Raw genomic sequence first — 13,740 nt, forward strand, 5'->3', positions numbered from 1 at the left:
TCATATGTGTACGTGATAGCTATATAGCAAGAACAATGAATTAAGGTTGGAAAAGAAATGCGACACATGGAACTGAATGAAATGATGAAAGAATGGAATAATCATTCCTGTTTTCACGTATTGCATAGACTTGGAGAAATTTGGCAAGTATTGGAAATGATTACTCCCATTCGCACTGTTGTTGGTTTTTTTTTAAAAATTTTTCCAGCTTTTTTATGACAATTTTTTTGCTATCAAGACAGAGGGAAAGAGGCTGGAACTGAAGGGACGTTGCATTAGAGTTGTCATTTTGGTTAAAAATGTATAGTGCTCGATTCCAATTTGGAAGAGGCTGGAAATAATTTGTCATCTTCAAAGGGAGAATGACAACTCAATAACAAGGAAAACCACAAAATGATGGGTTCAGCCATGCCAATTTGCCATTTACATGCTTTTTTTTTAGAGGGAATGGTCATTAATCGAAGGCATGGTCAGAATTTTCTCTCTTTTTTTTCTTTTTCTAAATATTAATGGGGCAGTCCTGTAGGGACTTTGGAGGTGTGAGGGCAGTGAAAAATAGTGTCAAACTTGGCTTATTAGTAGGCTTAGCTCTTCTCCTGATGAACTTCTGTCAATCATGGGGATAAATTACATTCGTTAAGGGGTTTAAGTTGTAAGTTTTATTTCTGCTTAATAATAATTCTGAAACTGCAGGGCTTTGTACCCATTGTACCTTGTATTTTCCATGACTTCCCTTCCTGGGAAGATTGGTTTGGCCGGTTTTTAAACCATTAAGCCTTTGTAGAAATGAATTTGGAAACATATCTTGATCATGTCAACCCAATCCCTCTTACTCTTGGTATTTCATTCCTCAGTTCCTAGTTAGTTCTCATAGGTTCTTTTACTTGAAGGGGAAAGCATAAACTTGGGGGGTTTTCCCAGTCATTAAATCATATATTTTTCACCCCAAAATATTAAAGCAAAGGTTCTATATACTATGCTGTTAAAATGTGTCATGAGAACACAATTTTGGCTTAACCTATCACTTTTTGCATTATTATCTTCTTTTTTTCCCCAGTATAATTATTTATCAGTTGACTAGCACATATGGTAAGGGCGAAATAAAGGAGAATTGTTACTTCCTTGCTTCCCGGGCTCAGCTCTACTTGTCTCTAGCCACACTGTCTCTTTGTACTTGGTTAATAAATCATATATAGACAAATTTTGGGTAGTTGAAACCTTTTTTTATTTTAATTAAATGAGAAACAAATACAAAATAGTCAAGCTGATGCCAGCAATCATGAATTTTTTATGTTAAGGGAGGCTATCAGATAACCCTTCCACGTCGACATGGCACCCACTGGACAAATATTTATTGCAAATCAAGAATTATTAATTATCTCTTTCGATTAATTTATGGAGTAATTCTTGAATTTCGCATCAAATTTTGATGATTGAGCTTGGTTTTCTTCAGATACCACAAATGAAAACAGTTCAGGACTTTAAAATCAATTACAAGCTGCTCGGGTTGGGACTGATGTACAGACATCATAGGAAGAGACCTTGATTGTCCCTGACAGGATTCCTTATAAATGGTTGACACTTGTCTTAAATACCGAACTAAAGGCAGTCTTAGTCTATGATCTCTGGACAAAGCCATTGGTTACTCGCAGCCTTCCTTTGAGACAACATGGATATGGATATATCTCTACTTTTGTTAGTTGGGCTATCTTGTGTACTGCTAAGCAATGGAATTAAAGTGGAAGACCCTGATCATCTGATAGACAGTATCAGTTTTCAATCCTTCCAGGTTTTACTACCAGCAGAGCAGCCTTACAGAACAGCATATCACTTCCAACCTCCTCAAAACTGGCTGAATGGTATGACAAGCTAGCTGTACTAATCTTGTTCTTACAACATCATCTTTCCTAATATCCAGATATTGTAAAACTTATTTTTTTATTGATGTTTTCTGTTTTTATCATTGTTTGGTATCAATTCGTTCAATTGACTGCTTCAATGATGGGATAAATGGGTGACATTGACTACACAGATCCTAATGGTAAGTAAGCAACTTCTTTTTCAGGTTACCTTATCCTTTTCTCCTTGCTCATGAGCATATGATGAATCCACTCCCCCTATATTTCCTCATTGTTTGGACAACTCAGCAATCTACCTTTAATTTGGAAGAGAATTTGAAACCAGAAAAAGGTCAGTTTGTGCTTTTATATAGTAACCAGGTCAATTCTCAAATCCTTTTATGATTCCACACTTGTAATAAATGAAAACTGTGGAATAACATCTGAGATCAGATGAAGCGGTTTTAGTCCCTTATGTTGTTGCAAGGCACCTGGATGATCACTTCTACTAGTTTACCGTTCTCTAATGGAAAATAGATGTTTTTAGTTTAAGCAGATATGAAGCAACTTTAATAATCAATCCAAGTCATCATCTCTGAGATAGGACCAGGGTGGATGAATCTGAGCTAGCATGTTAAAACTCAAAATAATGAGCTTTTATGTGAAAAAAGTTCCAGACTGGTAAGATACTGTTCCATCTAATGCAGGCCCAATGTACTACAAGGGGGTTTATCACTTGTTCTACCAATACAATCCAGATGGTGCATTGTTTGGTGATAGTATGGTGTGGGCACATTCTGCATCGTATGATCTTATCAACTGGTTCAGTCTTGATCATGCACTTGTTCCATCTGAGCCATTTGACATAAACAGTTGCTGGTCTGGTTCTGCCACAATCCTACCAGGGAATATACCAGTCATTTTATACACTGGAATAGATGCTAACAATCACCAAGTCCAAAACCTGGCAACCCCCAAAAATCTATCGGATCCATTGCTAATAGAATGGGTCAAATACTCCGGAAATCCTCTAATGACTCCACCAGATGGTGTTGAGGGGAATATGTTTAGAGATCCGACAACTGCTTGGCAGGGTCCAGATGGAACCTGGAGAGTAGTCATTGGGAGCTGGAGCAATAACCAGGGCATGGCCATTCTCTACCAAAGTGAGGATTTTGTTCACTGGACTAAGTACCAAGATCCTCTTCATTCATCAGCAAAAACTGGGATGTGGGAGTGCCCGGACTTCTATCCTGTGTCTATTAATAGCACTAACGGAGTTGACACTTCTGTCAAAAATCCTAGTGTTAGACATGTCATGAAGGCAAGTTTCAATTCTCATGACTACTATATAGTGGGGACTTATGTTATTGAGCTGGAAAAATTTCTTCCTGACTCTGACTTTACTGGAACAAGTCTGGACTTGAGATACGATTATGGTAAATTCTATGCCTCAAAGACATTCTTTGACAGCAAGAAGAATAGGAGGATATTGTGGGGTTGGGTAAATGAATCTGATAGTACAGAAGATGATTTACAGAAAGGATGGTCTGGACTTCAGGTGATTTAAATAGATATCTTATATATTTATTGTTGTAAATACTAGCTTTAATTGAGTATGGTATTGGATTGTATTAGAAGCACATTGATACTCATCGGTTTCTGGACAATGCTTTGCAGTCAGTTCCTAGGCAAATTTGGCTTGATAGAACAGGAAAGCGATTAGTGCAGTGGCCAGTGGAAGAAATCAATAGTCTACGTGACAATCAAGTCAATATCTATGGTAAGCATCTTGAAAGTGGATCAACTTTTGAAGTTTCAGGCATCACTGCGTCACAGGTGAGTGCTCTATTGTCCTATATTGTCACCATCATATAGCATGATTTAGTTTCTATTTTCTCATGAACAGTTTCCCATTTATATTTCTGTATCATATTTGAAGTAATTGCATTATCATGACAATTTTCTTACAATGTTTGGAAGGCCGATATAGAAATAGTGTTTGAATTGCCTGAACTAGAAGAGGCTGAGTTCATGAATACCAGTTGGGTTGATCCCCAACTAATCTGTGACAGAGAAGATGCATCTGTCAATGGAAGATATGGACCATTTGGTTTATTAACTTTGGCAACAAAGGACTTGACAGAACAAACTGCAATTTTCTTTCGAGTTTTTAGAGGCCATAAGAGATATATAGTACTTATGTGCAGTGAGCAGAGGAGGTTGGTTACTAACCTAGAAAGACAGACATCCCCACCTCCTTCCTTCTTTCCAGAACTATGCACAACTGTGCAATAATAATTCACATTCATTTGATTCAATGTTAAATATGTGCTCACAGGTCTTCTCTGCGAAATGAGTTAGATAAAACCACATATGGAGCCTTTGTAGACATTGATCCTCGTGAGGAAATGATTTCACTAAGAAGCTTGGTGCGTTGATTTGTGTTTACTTGTCTCTTTGCAGGCCATTTTTGGCGCATTGATTTGTTTTTACCCTTTTTTTTTTCTTGGTACACCTATTGCAGATAGATCACTCCATAATTGAGAGTTTTGGAGGAAAAGGAAGAACTTGTATCACCACTAGAGTTTATCCAAAGCTTGGTGTAAACAAAGAAGCCCACCTTTATGCATTTAACAATGGAACTTTAAGCGTAACAATTTCAAGATTGAACGCATGGGGTATGAATAAAGCCAGGATTAACTGCAGGGGAGCTTTGGAGAATACAGCATCATGCTAGAAAAGAGAAATCATAGCCAAGGCCTTCTTGATTTGTTTTGCATCATTGATGTGGAGAACTTATACTATGGTCGTTGGTGAAACTTTTGTAGTCTGTTCAATTTCTTTCTGTCTCTGTGATTTGCAAGCCCCAAAAAGACTGATATGATTTCTGAATAATTCATATTAAAAAAAAAAACTCTTCGAAATGAGAAGAAAACACTTTTATTCAACTTAATAAAAGAGCTAAATAGTGCTTGATTTTTAGTATTATGCTTTCCACTGGTGCTGCAAGGATAAAGGTGAGGATTTTTCCTGCTTTTGACATGAAAAAGTGACAGTCACATGGAATAGTTGGATCAGCTCATGAAAATGATTAAAGTCATATTACTTCTGTAGAACTTTCTCAGAGAAAATTTTTCTTGCGGTATGATTGACATGAATCACATGATAACATTTTTGATTCCAAGTACTGCAATTATGCAAGTTCGGTTGCAGTTTGTAGTTTTGTTTGTCATATGCTTCCAATTTTTTTTTTTAATAATGGCACAAGTCAAAGACTGCTGCACTGGGGCCACCAACAGGGCAGGTGTGGTCTAAGACAAGATCTCTCATTCATCTTTTTAGCAAATCGATTAACCCTTGTTCTCTTGATTTTGGAATTCCAGAGTCTAAGGAAGACCCCATTGAAGCCAGTTGAAGTTGGGGCTGGTTAGGCCAATTCCCTATGTCAAATTCGGCACACCAATGGCATATACAAGAAACTTGAACCCGAGGTCATCTCGTGGACAATGCTTCAGGAAAACAGAAACGTCTTCCCTTGGTAGAACCAAAATTTGGTTTTAAAATGGCCTTGTAGATTTCCATCTTGACCTTAACTGGCATGCAAAATAAAATATTGATGTATGTTAACTTAGAACTTGAAGTCTTATAATATTGATTGATTCAATCTGATATGAGTTTTATATTCCGAATGCATCTGAATTGTTTTTGTTAGTTTAATATTACTCTAGTGATTTTCAATTGGTGCAATGCATTGCAGTCTCCAGGATGGCCTACTGAAGGAACAATTTACATGTTCTCCAGCTTTAATAATTTTCTTAATTATGGAAAAAAAACCAAGTGTATAGACAAAACAAACAGTTTCGGATAGAGTTGTAAATTGGACTTTGTCTCTGTCTACTACATTCTAAATTGATTTACCATAAAATACTAATGCAAGTAGTCGAGCAGAGTTTATTCTGATGTTTATAAAAATGCAAGTTGACTGTGCAGCTTACTTGATGAAAACGAGGAGAAGCTGGCTTGAGCTGACCTTTAAATATTTGTACCTATCCTCATTGAAAGTCTGTACCAACATTGAGTTGTTTACAATGGCTGAATCTGTTATTTGGCTTGTTGGGTTATTCTTTCTTCTGGGTGGCAATGTAGTTCAAGGCTCTCAAGGAAATGACAAAAATCCTAAGCCTTCTTCAACAGGGCAGCCTTGTAGGACTGCCTACCACTTCCAACCTCCCAAAAATTGGAGGAACGGTATGTTTTCACAAGGTTTATTTGTTTCTGCAGTAAAGAGTTTGCTTTTTCACAACATTATCTTTGCTTTATATTAGTTTTCTCTGATATTGATTTCTTTTTTCCTGTTGTTGACATGTAATCTACAAATGGGCACTAATGGCAATGCAGATCCCAATGGTACGCTTGTTGAACCTTTTTGCCTTTTTCTTTCCCTTTACTTTCTTGATTCTTCCATGTATGAGAAAGTCTACTGTGAATGAAATGCCTCCGAAGTAGTCTCCTAGTAAGATAAGTAACTAACACAAAATTGTTATTTGATTCATTCAATAGGAAAACATATTTTCAGTACAAACTTTTGGAATAAAGTTTCCAGGTGATGAGCATATCATAGCTTTAGAGAGCATTATGAATTACAAATCAAAAATTGAAATTTCATAGTAATTGTTTTCTGAAAGTTTGTTCTGACACTGTTTCATCTGTCAAAGGACCAATGTACTTCAACGGCGTTTACCATCTGTTCTACCAATACAACCCTTATGCTGCAGTGTGGGGCAACATGACATGGGGTCATTCAGTATCATATGATCTTGTTAATTGGATTCATCTTGAGCGTGCACTTTATCCAGGGATCCTTATGACTTCAATGGTTGCTGGTCTGGCTCAACCACATTCCTTTCCAAGGGAAAACCTGTCATTCTATACACTGGAGTTGATACTAAAAATCGTCAAGCTCAAAGCTTGGCACTGCCTAAGAACCTTTCTGACCCCTTCCTTAGGAAATGGGTCAAATCTCCTCATAATCCTCTAATGACCCCCATTGATGGTATTGATCCACAGTATTTTAGAGATCCAACAACTGCTTGGAAAGGTCCTGATGGTCTATGGAGAATCTTAGTTGGAAACCAGATGGATGGCCATGGAACGGCTCTTCTGTACCGAAGCAAAGATTTTGTTAGTTGGAGTAGGAGTGAGGATCCTCTTCACTCATCCAAGAAAACTGATATGTGGGAGTGTCCTGATTTCTTTCCTGTTGCCACCAATAGCAAAGACGGAGTTGACACCACTTCACTGGATAAATCCAACAAGCATGTTCTTAAGGCAAGCTTCAATCACCATGATTACTATGTACTAGGAAAGTACACGCCCAACGGTGACAAATTTTCAGTTGACATTGACTTCACGAATACTAGTAAGGATTTAAGGTACGACTATGGGAAGTTTTATGCTTCAAAGACATTTTTTGACAGTGGTAAGAAGAGGCGAATCTTGTTGGGATGGGTAAATGAGTCTGACAGTGAATCAGATGACATCAAGAAAGGTTGGTCCGGGCTTCAGGTAATCTAAACCATTCTAATATCCTCTTCTCCTTGCTTCTGCTCATAAATTCTCATTCTCTTGATAAGCAAACTGAACAATCTTTAAATGAAAGTGGGTTTAGTTTGAAGATTCTAATAATACTTTGTGCTTCATTTCAGTCATTTCCAAGAAGTATTCTGCTCAGTAAAGATGGTAGGCAATTGATTCAGTGGCCAATCCAAGAGATAGAGAAACTGCATGCCAACAAAGTGAGCATCCGCAATAAGAAGCTTAAGGGTGAATCATTTCTTCCAGTTTCTGGCTTGAAAACTTCACAGGTAACTATAAGGAATTTAATTCTAATTCACTGTTGCTCAATACAATCATTTATATATGGAAAGAATAACCTCCTACATTCCTTCATCTAAATGTATAGGCTGATGTAGAAGTTTCATTTGATCTGCCCAATTTGAAAAAGGTTGAAGTAATGAATCTAAGCTGGGTTGATCCCCAACTGCTATGTAGCCAAAAGAAACCATCTGTTAGAGGCAAAGCTGGGCCATTCGGCTTACTAGTCTTAGCTTCCAAATGCTTGGCAGAGCATACTTCAATTTTCTTCCGCATATTTAGAAACCATGACAAATATGTTGTGCTCATGTGTAGTGATCAGAGCAGGTTAATTGGTTACTGGCCAAACCTTCCTTTCATTTGAGTTGTTTGAATTCTACCTGCATTAAGTTATGGATTTACATGACAATTCTTTAACAGGTCTTCTTTGAGAGAAGGGCTTGACAAACAACCTACGGAGCTTTCATTAACATAGACCCTCGACACGAAAAGATTTCACTAAGGACTTTGGTATGCTGCTTAGCATTTGATTCATTTTGAAAACAATTCAATGTTACTAAAGTTTCTGTCTTGACTTGGTATCCATCTGTTGTTTCTTTCCCATTTTGTTCTTCGACCCTATACAGATTGATCATTCCATTATTGAGACCTTTGGTGGGGAAGGAAGAACTTGCATCACTGCTAGAGTATATCCCAAGTTGGCAATTGAAAAGCAAGCATATCTATATGCTTTCAACAATGGCACTATGGATGTCACTATTTCAAGTCTCAATGCCTGGAGAATGAAGAACGCTCACATAGTTTCTGCCACAAAATGAAGAAAGCAGTGTATCAACTGAAAAAATAAATGGAAAACAAATGCATCCGTGGCATTTTAACCAACATTACTCTGCAGTCCTATCTATATCATTACATTCCTAAAAAATAAATAAAATGCCCAGCTTATGGGTAGAGGACTTGATGTCAAAACCTTCATCAAAATAAAGACCCTCTTCTTTTTATTTTTATAGTTTCCTTTTATGCAGATCTTTAATTTCTAACTTGGTAAAAATCTTGCAAAGCTGAGAAGAAGATTAAAAGAAGGCAGTGTTTCATGTATTTTTATATTCCTTTCTGATAACAACCTTAATTCCTCAGAACATTGCATAATCTCTGTAAGACTAGCAAATATGTACTAGTAATTAAATGCTGCTAAACTGAAACTGATAACTTGCACTTTCCACACTGTTGCTCAAAGATCTTTGAGGAATCCCGCCTTACAACAATGCCATCAAGTTTGGGCTGTTAGTCTAGGACAGTACCATTCTGCTGTTATTTAATTCTCAAAACATCAGATGCTTAGCACCAGTTCTGAACCTCCCCTTGTGCTTTTTGGATTGTAGAATTGTAAGCAAAAGATTCAAATTGTTCTGGATTCTTGAATTCCAGATCATATGTTACTCATCTAGTTAACTAGAAACTTCAAGAATTATTAAGAGCTAAGCGCAGATTAAAAAGTAAAAAATGCTTCCGTTGTAATAGATGTATGTATGAAGCAGCAGAAGAGGAAGCAAATAGTAGCAATCTCTGCATCACGTGTTATCTAGTTAGATGCTTATTACTATGAGTTTTCTTGATGTAAACTAAGCGTATATTCAAATGAACAAGTTGCATTAAACTATTAATAAGAGTATTAAATTCATTGAATTTGTCTTTATCACAATTCATTACTATAATATACAAGTTGCATACCGGCCAACACTAAGTCCATTTTGATTTTGTGAAATTCAAGTTGATCGTGCAATATACCAGGAAAGAAGGGAAAAATAAGGAAGATGGTTTAATCTGTCCTTCAAAAACTTTCTTTATCTTTTAGTACCTTTGGAGGAAGCGTGTAGCTACCATTGAGCCATTGATGATTGACCTGAAGCTGAAAGTTAGAATGAAGATATCCGTTATTTGGGTCATCGTCTTCTGCCTCTTGTTGTTTGACCATGGAATTCAATGCTTTCATGGAGATGGCAGAAAGCTTCAGTCTGCTTCAACAGAGCAGCCTTACAGGACTGCCTACCACTTCCAGCCTCCCAAAAACTGGATGAATGGTTTGTTTATACAGACTTGATTTGTTTCCATACAGACTGCATTTGCTGTCTAATTACTGTGAATTGGTTTTATCCCTAAATTCTATAGAGTTGATTTTTCTTTTTGCTGTCAATGACATGTAATCTGCAAATGGGCACTTATGGCAATGCAGATCCAAATGGTACGCAACTCTGTTTCTCCTTGTTATGCTGTTCGTATGTTATTGTCTTGATTAGTTCTATCTTTTGATTATAGGAATGTTACAGTACATTTCAGATGTTCTTGAAATTTTTCATATGAATAAACCAAGTCCCACCAGTTAATACTTCCCAAGCATTTACTCTATCTCATTGACCTTTCTTTTGTGGGATTCAGATGATGTACAGGGAAGGTTGTAAGTGGGGTTGATGGGCGTGATTTTTGTATAGATGAATAGAGTAATTTACTGGCAATTTTTTTGCAGGCCAGATTTTGTCAACTGTACTCAGGCTGATGCCTCCATTGTCGGATTTCAGTGGCTTGTATATTCATGGGTCTCCGCTGCTTTTGATTTGAAATGAAATTAATTTAAAAAAAAAAAACAAAAAAGGGTAGCTTCTTAGCAATATAGATTACTGTTATTGTTTAGCTACCCTAAGAATGTCATTGATTCAGGAACAGGAGAATGTACTTTAGTAGATACTTTTGGAATAAAGTTTCCCAGATGATGTGAGATATGTTTTTATTTATATATATATATATATATTTTTTGCTTCTAAAACTGATCCATCTACCACAGGTCCATTGTACTACAAGGGAATTTACCATCTGTTCTATCAATACAATCCTTATGCTGCAGTGTGGGGTAACATATCATGGGCTCATTCAATATCATATGATCTTGTCAACTGGATTCATCTTGATCATGCACTTTCTCCGGAGGATCCTTTTGATATCAATGGTTGCTGGTCAGGCTCAACCACAATCCTTTCCAGGGAAAAACCTGTCATTTTATACACCGGAAGTGATACTGAAAATCGCCAAGTTCAAAATTTGGCTGTGCCAAAGAACTTATCTGATCCTTTCCTAGTAGAATGGGTAAAATCATCTCATAATCCTCTAATGACCCCTGTTGATGGTATTGATCCACAGAACTTCAGGGACCCAACAACTGCGTGGCAAGGTCCTGATGGATTATGGAGAGTCTTAGTTGGAAACCAGATGAATGGCCATGGTAGGGCGCTTCTGTATCGAAGTCAAGATTTTGTTAGCTGGACTAGGAGTAAGGATCCTCTTCACTCGTCCACAAAAACTGACATGTGGGAATGTCCAGATTTTTATCCCGTTGCCATTGATGGCAAATATGGAGTTGATACCTCTTCACTGGAAAAATTCACAAAACATGTACTCAAGGCAAGCTTCAACCACCATGATTACTACATACTAGGAAATTACACGCCCACTACAGAAAACTTTTCAGTTGACACTGATTTCATGGACAATGGTTCAGATTTACGATACGATTATGGTCAATTTTATGCTTCTAAGACATTTTTCGACAGTGCCAAGAAGAGACGGATCTTGTGGAGCTGGATACAAGAGTCTGAGAATACAACATATGACATCAAGAAAGGTTGGTCTGGTCTCCAGGTAAAGTAACCTTGAATCCTAGCATTCTGTTGTATCCGCTGATACAGTTAAAAAGATTGTTTGCTACATAATATGATCAAAAGGACACTCCTTTAGTTTGGCACCAGCATTCACAAAGAACAGATAAGTGATGCCGACGATAAAACTGCATTCCTGCTAATAAGCATTGTAATCAATAAGTAAAATTAATTCTTTACAAGATCAAGAACATTGGCGTTGCAAGGGGGTCTGTCTGAAGATTCTAATGAAACTGGTTATGTTTTTAGTCGATTCCTAGAAGCATTCTGCTCAGTAAAACTGGTAAGCAATTAATCCAGTGGCCAGTTGAAGAGATTGAGGAGCTGCGTGCCAAAAATGTCAGCTACCAGAGCAAGCAACTTAAGGGTGGATCTGTACTTGAAGTTTCAGGCATTACAGCTTCACAGGTAATTGATTTATTTATGTATTGTGCTTAATGCTTAAGAATCATTTATAATTGAGAGAATAACTTACTATACTCCTTCATATTGCTAAAGGCAGATGTAGAAATTTCATTTGACTTGTCCAATTTAAAGGAAGCTGAATTAATGGATCCAAGTTGGGTTGATCCTCAACTGGTCTGTAGTCAAAAGACAGCATCGTTTAGAGGCAGTGTTGGACCATTTGGAATATTGGTTTTAGCTTCCAAAGACTTGACAGAGCAAACCGCAATCTTCTTTCGCATCTTTAGAAGTCATGACAAGTATGTCGTGCTCATGTGCAGTGATCAGAGCAGGTTTTTTACTGGCCAAGATTCTTTCCATCTTGAGTTGCCTAAATTCTTCCTACAGTGAGTTTTGGCTTATTGGAAATTACACTTTCTTTCACAGGTCATCTTTAAGGGAAGGACCAAACAAAGCCAGCTATGGAGCTTTCATTGACATAGACCCTCTTTACGAGAAGATTTCTCTTAGAAGTCTGGTATGCTCTGCTTAACAGTTCACTCTTCACTTGCTGCATTTGATTCATGATGAAAAATGGAACATTTCACAGTTCTGAAGAAGATAACTTTCTTGACATAGTGCTAATTCATATTCTGATTACCTCCTCTCTTTCTTTCCACTCTGTTCCCTAGCCTGATAACATTATGCTTTCTGATTCATAATTGCAGATAGATCATTCTATTGTTGAGAGCTTTGGCGGGGAAGGAAGGGTTTGCATCACTGCCAGAGTTTATCCCAAGCTGGCCACTGATGAGCAAGCCTACCTATATGCATTCAACAACGGGACATTTGATGTCACTATTTCAAACCTAAATGCCTGGAATATGAAGAAAGCTCAAATAGTTTCTGCCACAAAAAGAAGAAAGCCACATCTCAACTGAAACAAAATAGACAAATGCAACCATATCACTTTAGCAAATCTGTATTACATCATGCTTCTTCAGTCACCCTTTCACTAAATAGTAGCTTATGGATGAAGGTGCTGATAGTGAAACCTTCGAATTAGTTCTCCTTTTCCCCCTTCTATTTTTGGGTATCAATCAGTTGCCTAAAAGAATAATGCAATGGAGCACCATTTTTCACATATATTCCCTTCGGATAACAGGCCCAAGGCATCACCCCCTGAATAGTTTTCAATCTTTTTCCAAAGTACTGTCTGAGACAGGCAACTACATGCTTACCACTAGCTTTCACTTTCACATTGTTGTGTTGTTAATGGTTGCTTTTCAATTGTACAAAGCATCTTTGCCGTAAGCCCGTACCCCGTATCACCTGCCCAAAAATGCCCACAGATTTTGCTGTCCCATTATTGCAGAACTAACCATCCCGATACCACTCCATGTCCCCGTCCACTTTCTAACATGGCAACATGCCCTCCACGCCTTGAACACCAAACTATTTTTTTACGTAAATTACTAGTAAATTCGGATATGCATGTAATCTTACATTTTTTTTAGTATTTGAATTCATCTCTCTTTATTTAATTTCAAATACAATACACATATGACCCACTCCTAATCTTTCTAACAAAATTATTGTCGCTACTAAACTAAAATAGGAATCTAATCATACTTTTGTTAAATTTGAAGGTCTAATTACATCTTAACTTTTCAATTCAATTAAAAGTCATAATGAAAATAAATAGCATAAATTTAAAAGTATAAAGACCCTTAAGAATCCATAATTTTTCCTATTAAATCACAAATAGAAAGATTAAGGTAACACTTAGCAAAAGTTTAAAAGGCTAATAAACCTTACCACAATAATGAGAATCTAGATTAAAGTATTAATAAGACTTTATTAAACAAAATTACTATAAATGAATAATATAAAAACCTAATGTCCCCGGTTGGAAATAACCATATTGGGAGATG

General features: G+C 37.0%; 2 protein-coding genes and 1 pseudogene across 5 annotated transcripts; all 3 read left to right on the plus strand.

Annotated features, from left to right (window-relative positions):
* The first annotated feature begins 1,448 nt into the window (after window positions 1-1,448).
* Window positions 1,449-5,696, plus strand: LOC18588074 (beta-fructofuranosidase, insoluble isoenzyme CWINV6-like). Of its 3 annotated transcripts, none has more exons than XM_018128259.2 (7): window positions 1,449-1,859; window positions 2,033-2,041; window positions 2,546-3,399; window positions 3,519-3,677; window positions 3,822-4,060; window positions 4,180-4,270; window positions 4,366-5,696. In XM_018128259.2, exons 1-7 carry the CDS (start codon window positions 1,670-1,672, stop codon window positions 4,576-4,578), a joined length of 1,755 nt encoding a protein of 584 aa, XP_017983748.2. In that variant the 5' UTR covers window positions 1,449-1,669; the 3' UTR covers window positions 4,579-5,696. The 3 variants fall into 3 exon arrangements, with proteins under 3 accessions (XP_017983748.2, XP_017983749.2, XP_088666553.1); XM_018128260.2 differs by having other exon boundaries at window positions 1,721-1,859; window positions 2,033-2,190; XM_088810427.1 differs by lacking the exon at window positions 2,033-2,041 and adding an exon at window positions 2,066-2,190 and having other exon boundaries at window positions 1,730-1,859.
* On the plus strand, window positions 4,622-8,722 carry LOC18588076 (beta-fructofuranosidase, cell wall isozyme-like; annotated as a pseudogene). Its single transcript, XR_016028661.1, has 8 exons — window positions 4,622-5,379; window positions 5,820-6,089; window positions 6,240-6,248; window positions 6,557-7,406; window positions 7,547-7,705; window positions 7,804-8,042; window positions 8,136-8,225; window positions 8,342-8,722. The product of XR_016028661.1 is annotated as a beta-fructofuranosidase, cell wall isozyme-like (transcript).
* A 754-nt stretch (window positions 8,723-9,476) lies between these two features.
* On the plus strand, window positions 9,477-12,950 carry LOC18588077 (beta-fructofuranosidase, insoluble isoenzyme CWINV1-like). The gene is made up of 7 exons (XM_007012240.3): window positions 9,477-9,796; window positions 9,949-9,957; window positions 10,555-11,405; window positions 11,672-11,830; window positions 11,921-12,159; window positions 12,254-12,344; window positions 12,535-12,950. The coding sequence occupies exons 1-7, from the start codon at window positions 9,610-9,612 to the stop codon at window positions 12,745-12,747; spliced, it is 1,749 nt and encodes a 582-aa protein (XP_007012302.3). The 5' UTR covers window positions 9,477-9,609; the 3' UTR covers window positions 12,748-12,950.
* Window positions 12,951-13,740: the final 790 nt, after the last annotated feature.

The sequence above is a fragment of the Theobroma cacao genome, chromosome 9 (assembly GCF_053813885.1).
Source record: "Theobroma cacao isolate CCN51 chromosome 9, ASM5381388v1, whole genome shotgun sequence".
In the NCBI taxonomy this organism is placed as follows: domain Eukaryota; kingdom Viridiplantae; phylum Streptophyta; class Magnoliopsida; order Malvales; family Malvaceae; genus Theobroma; species Theobroma cacao.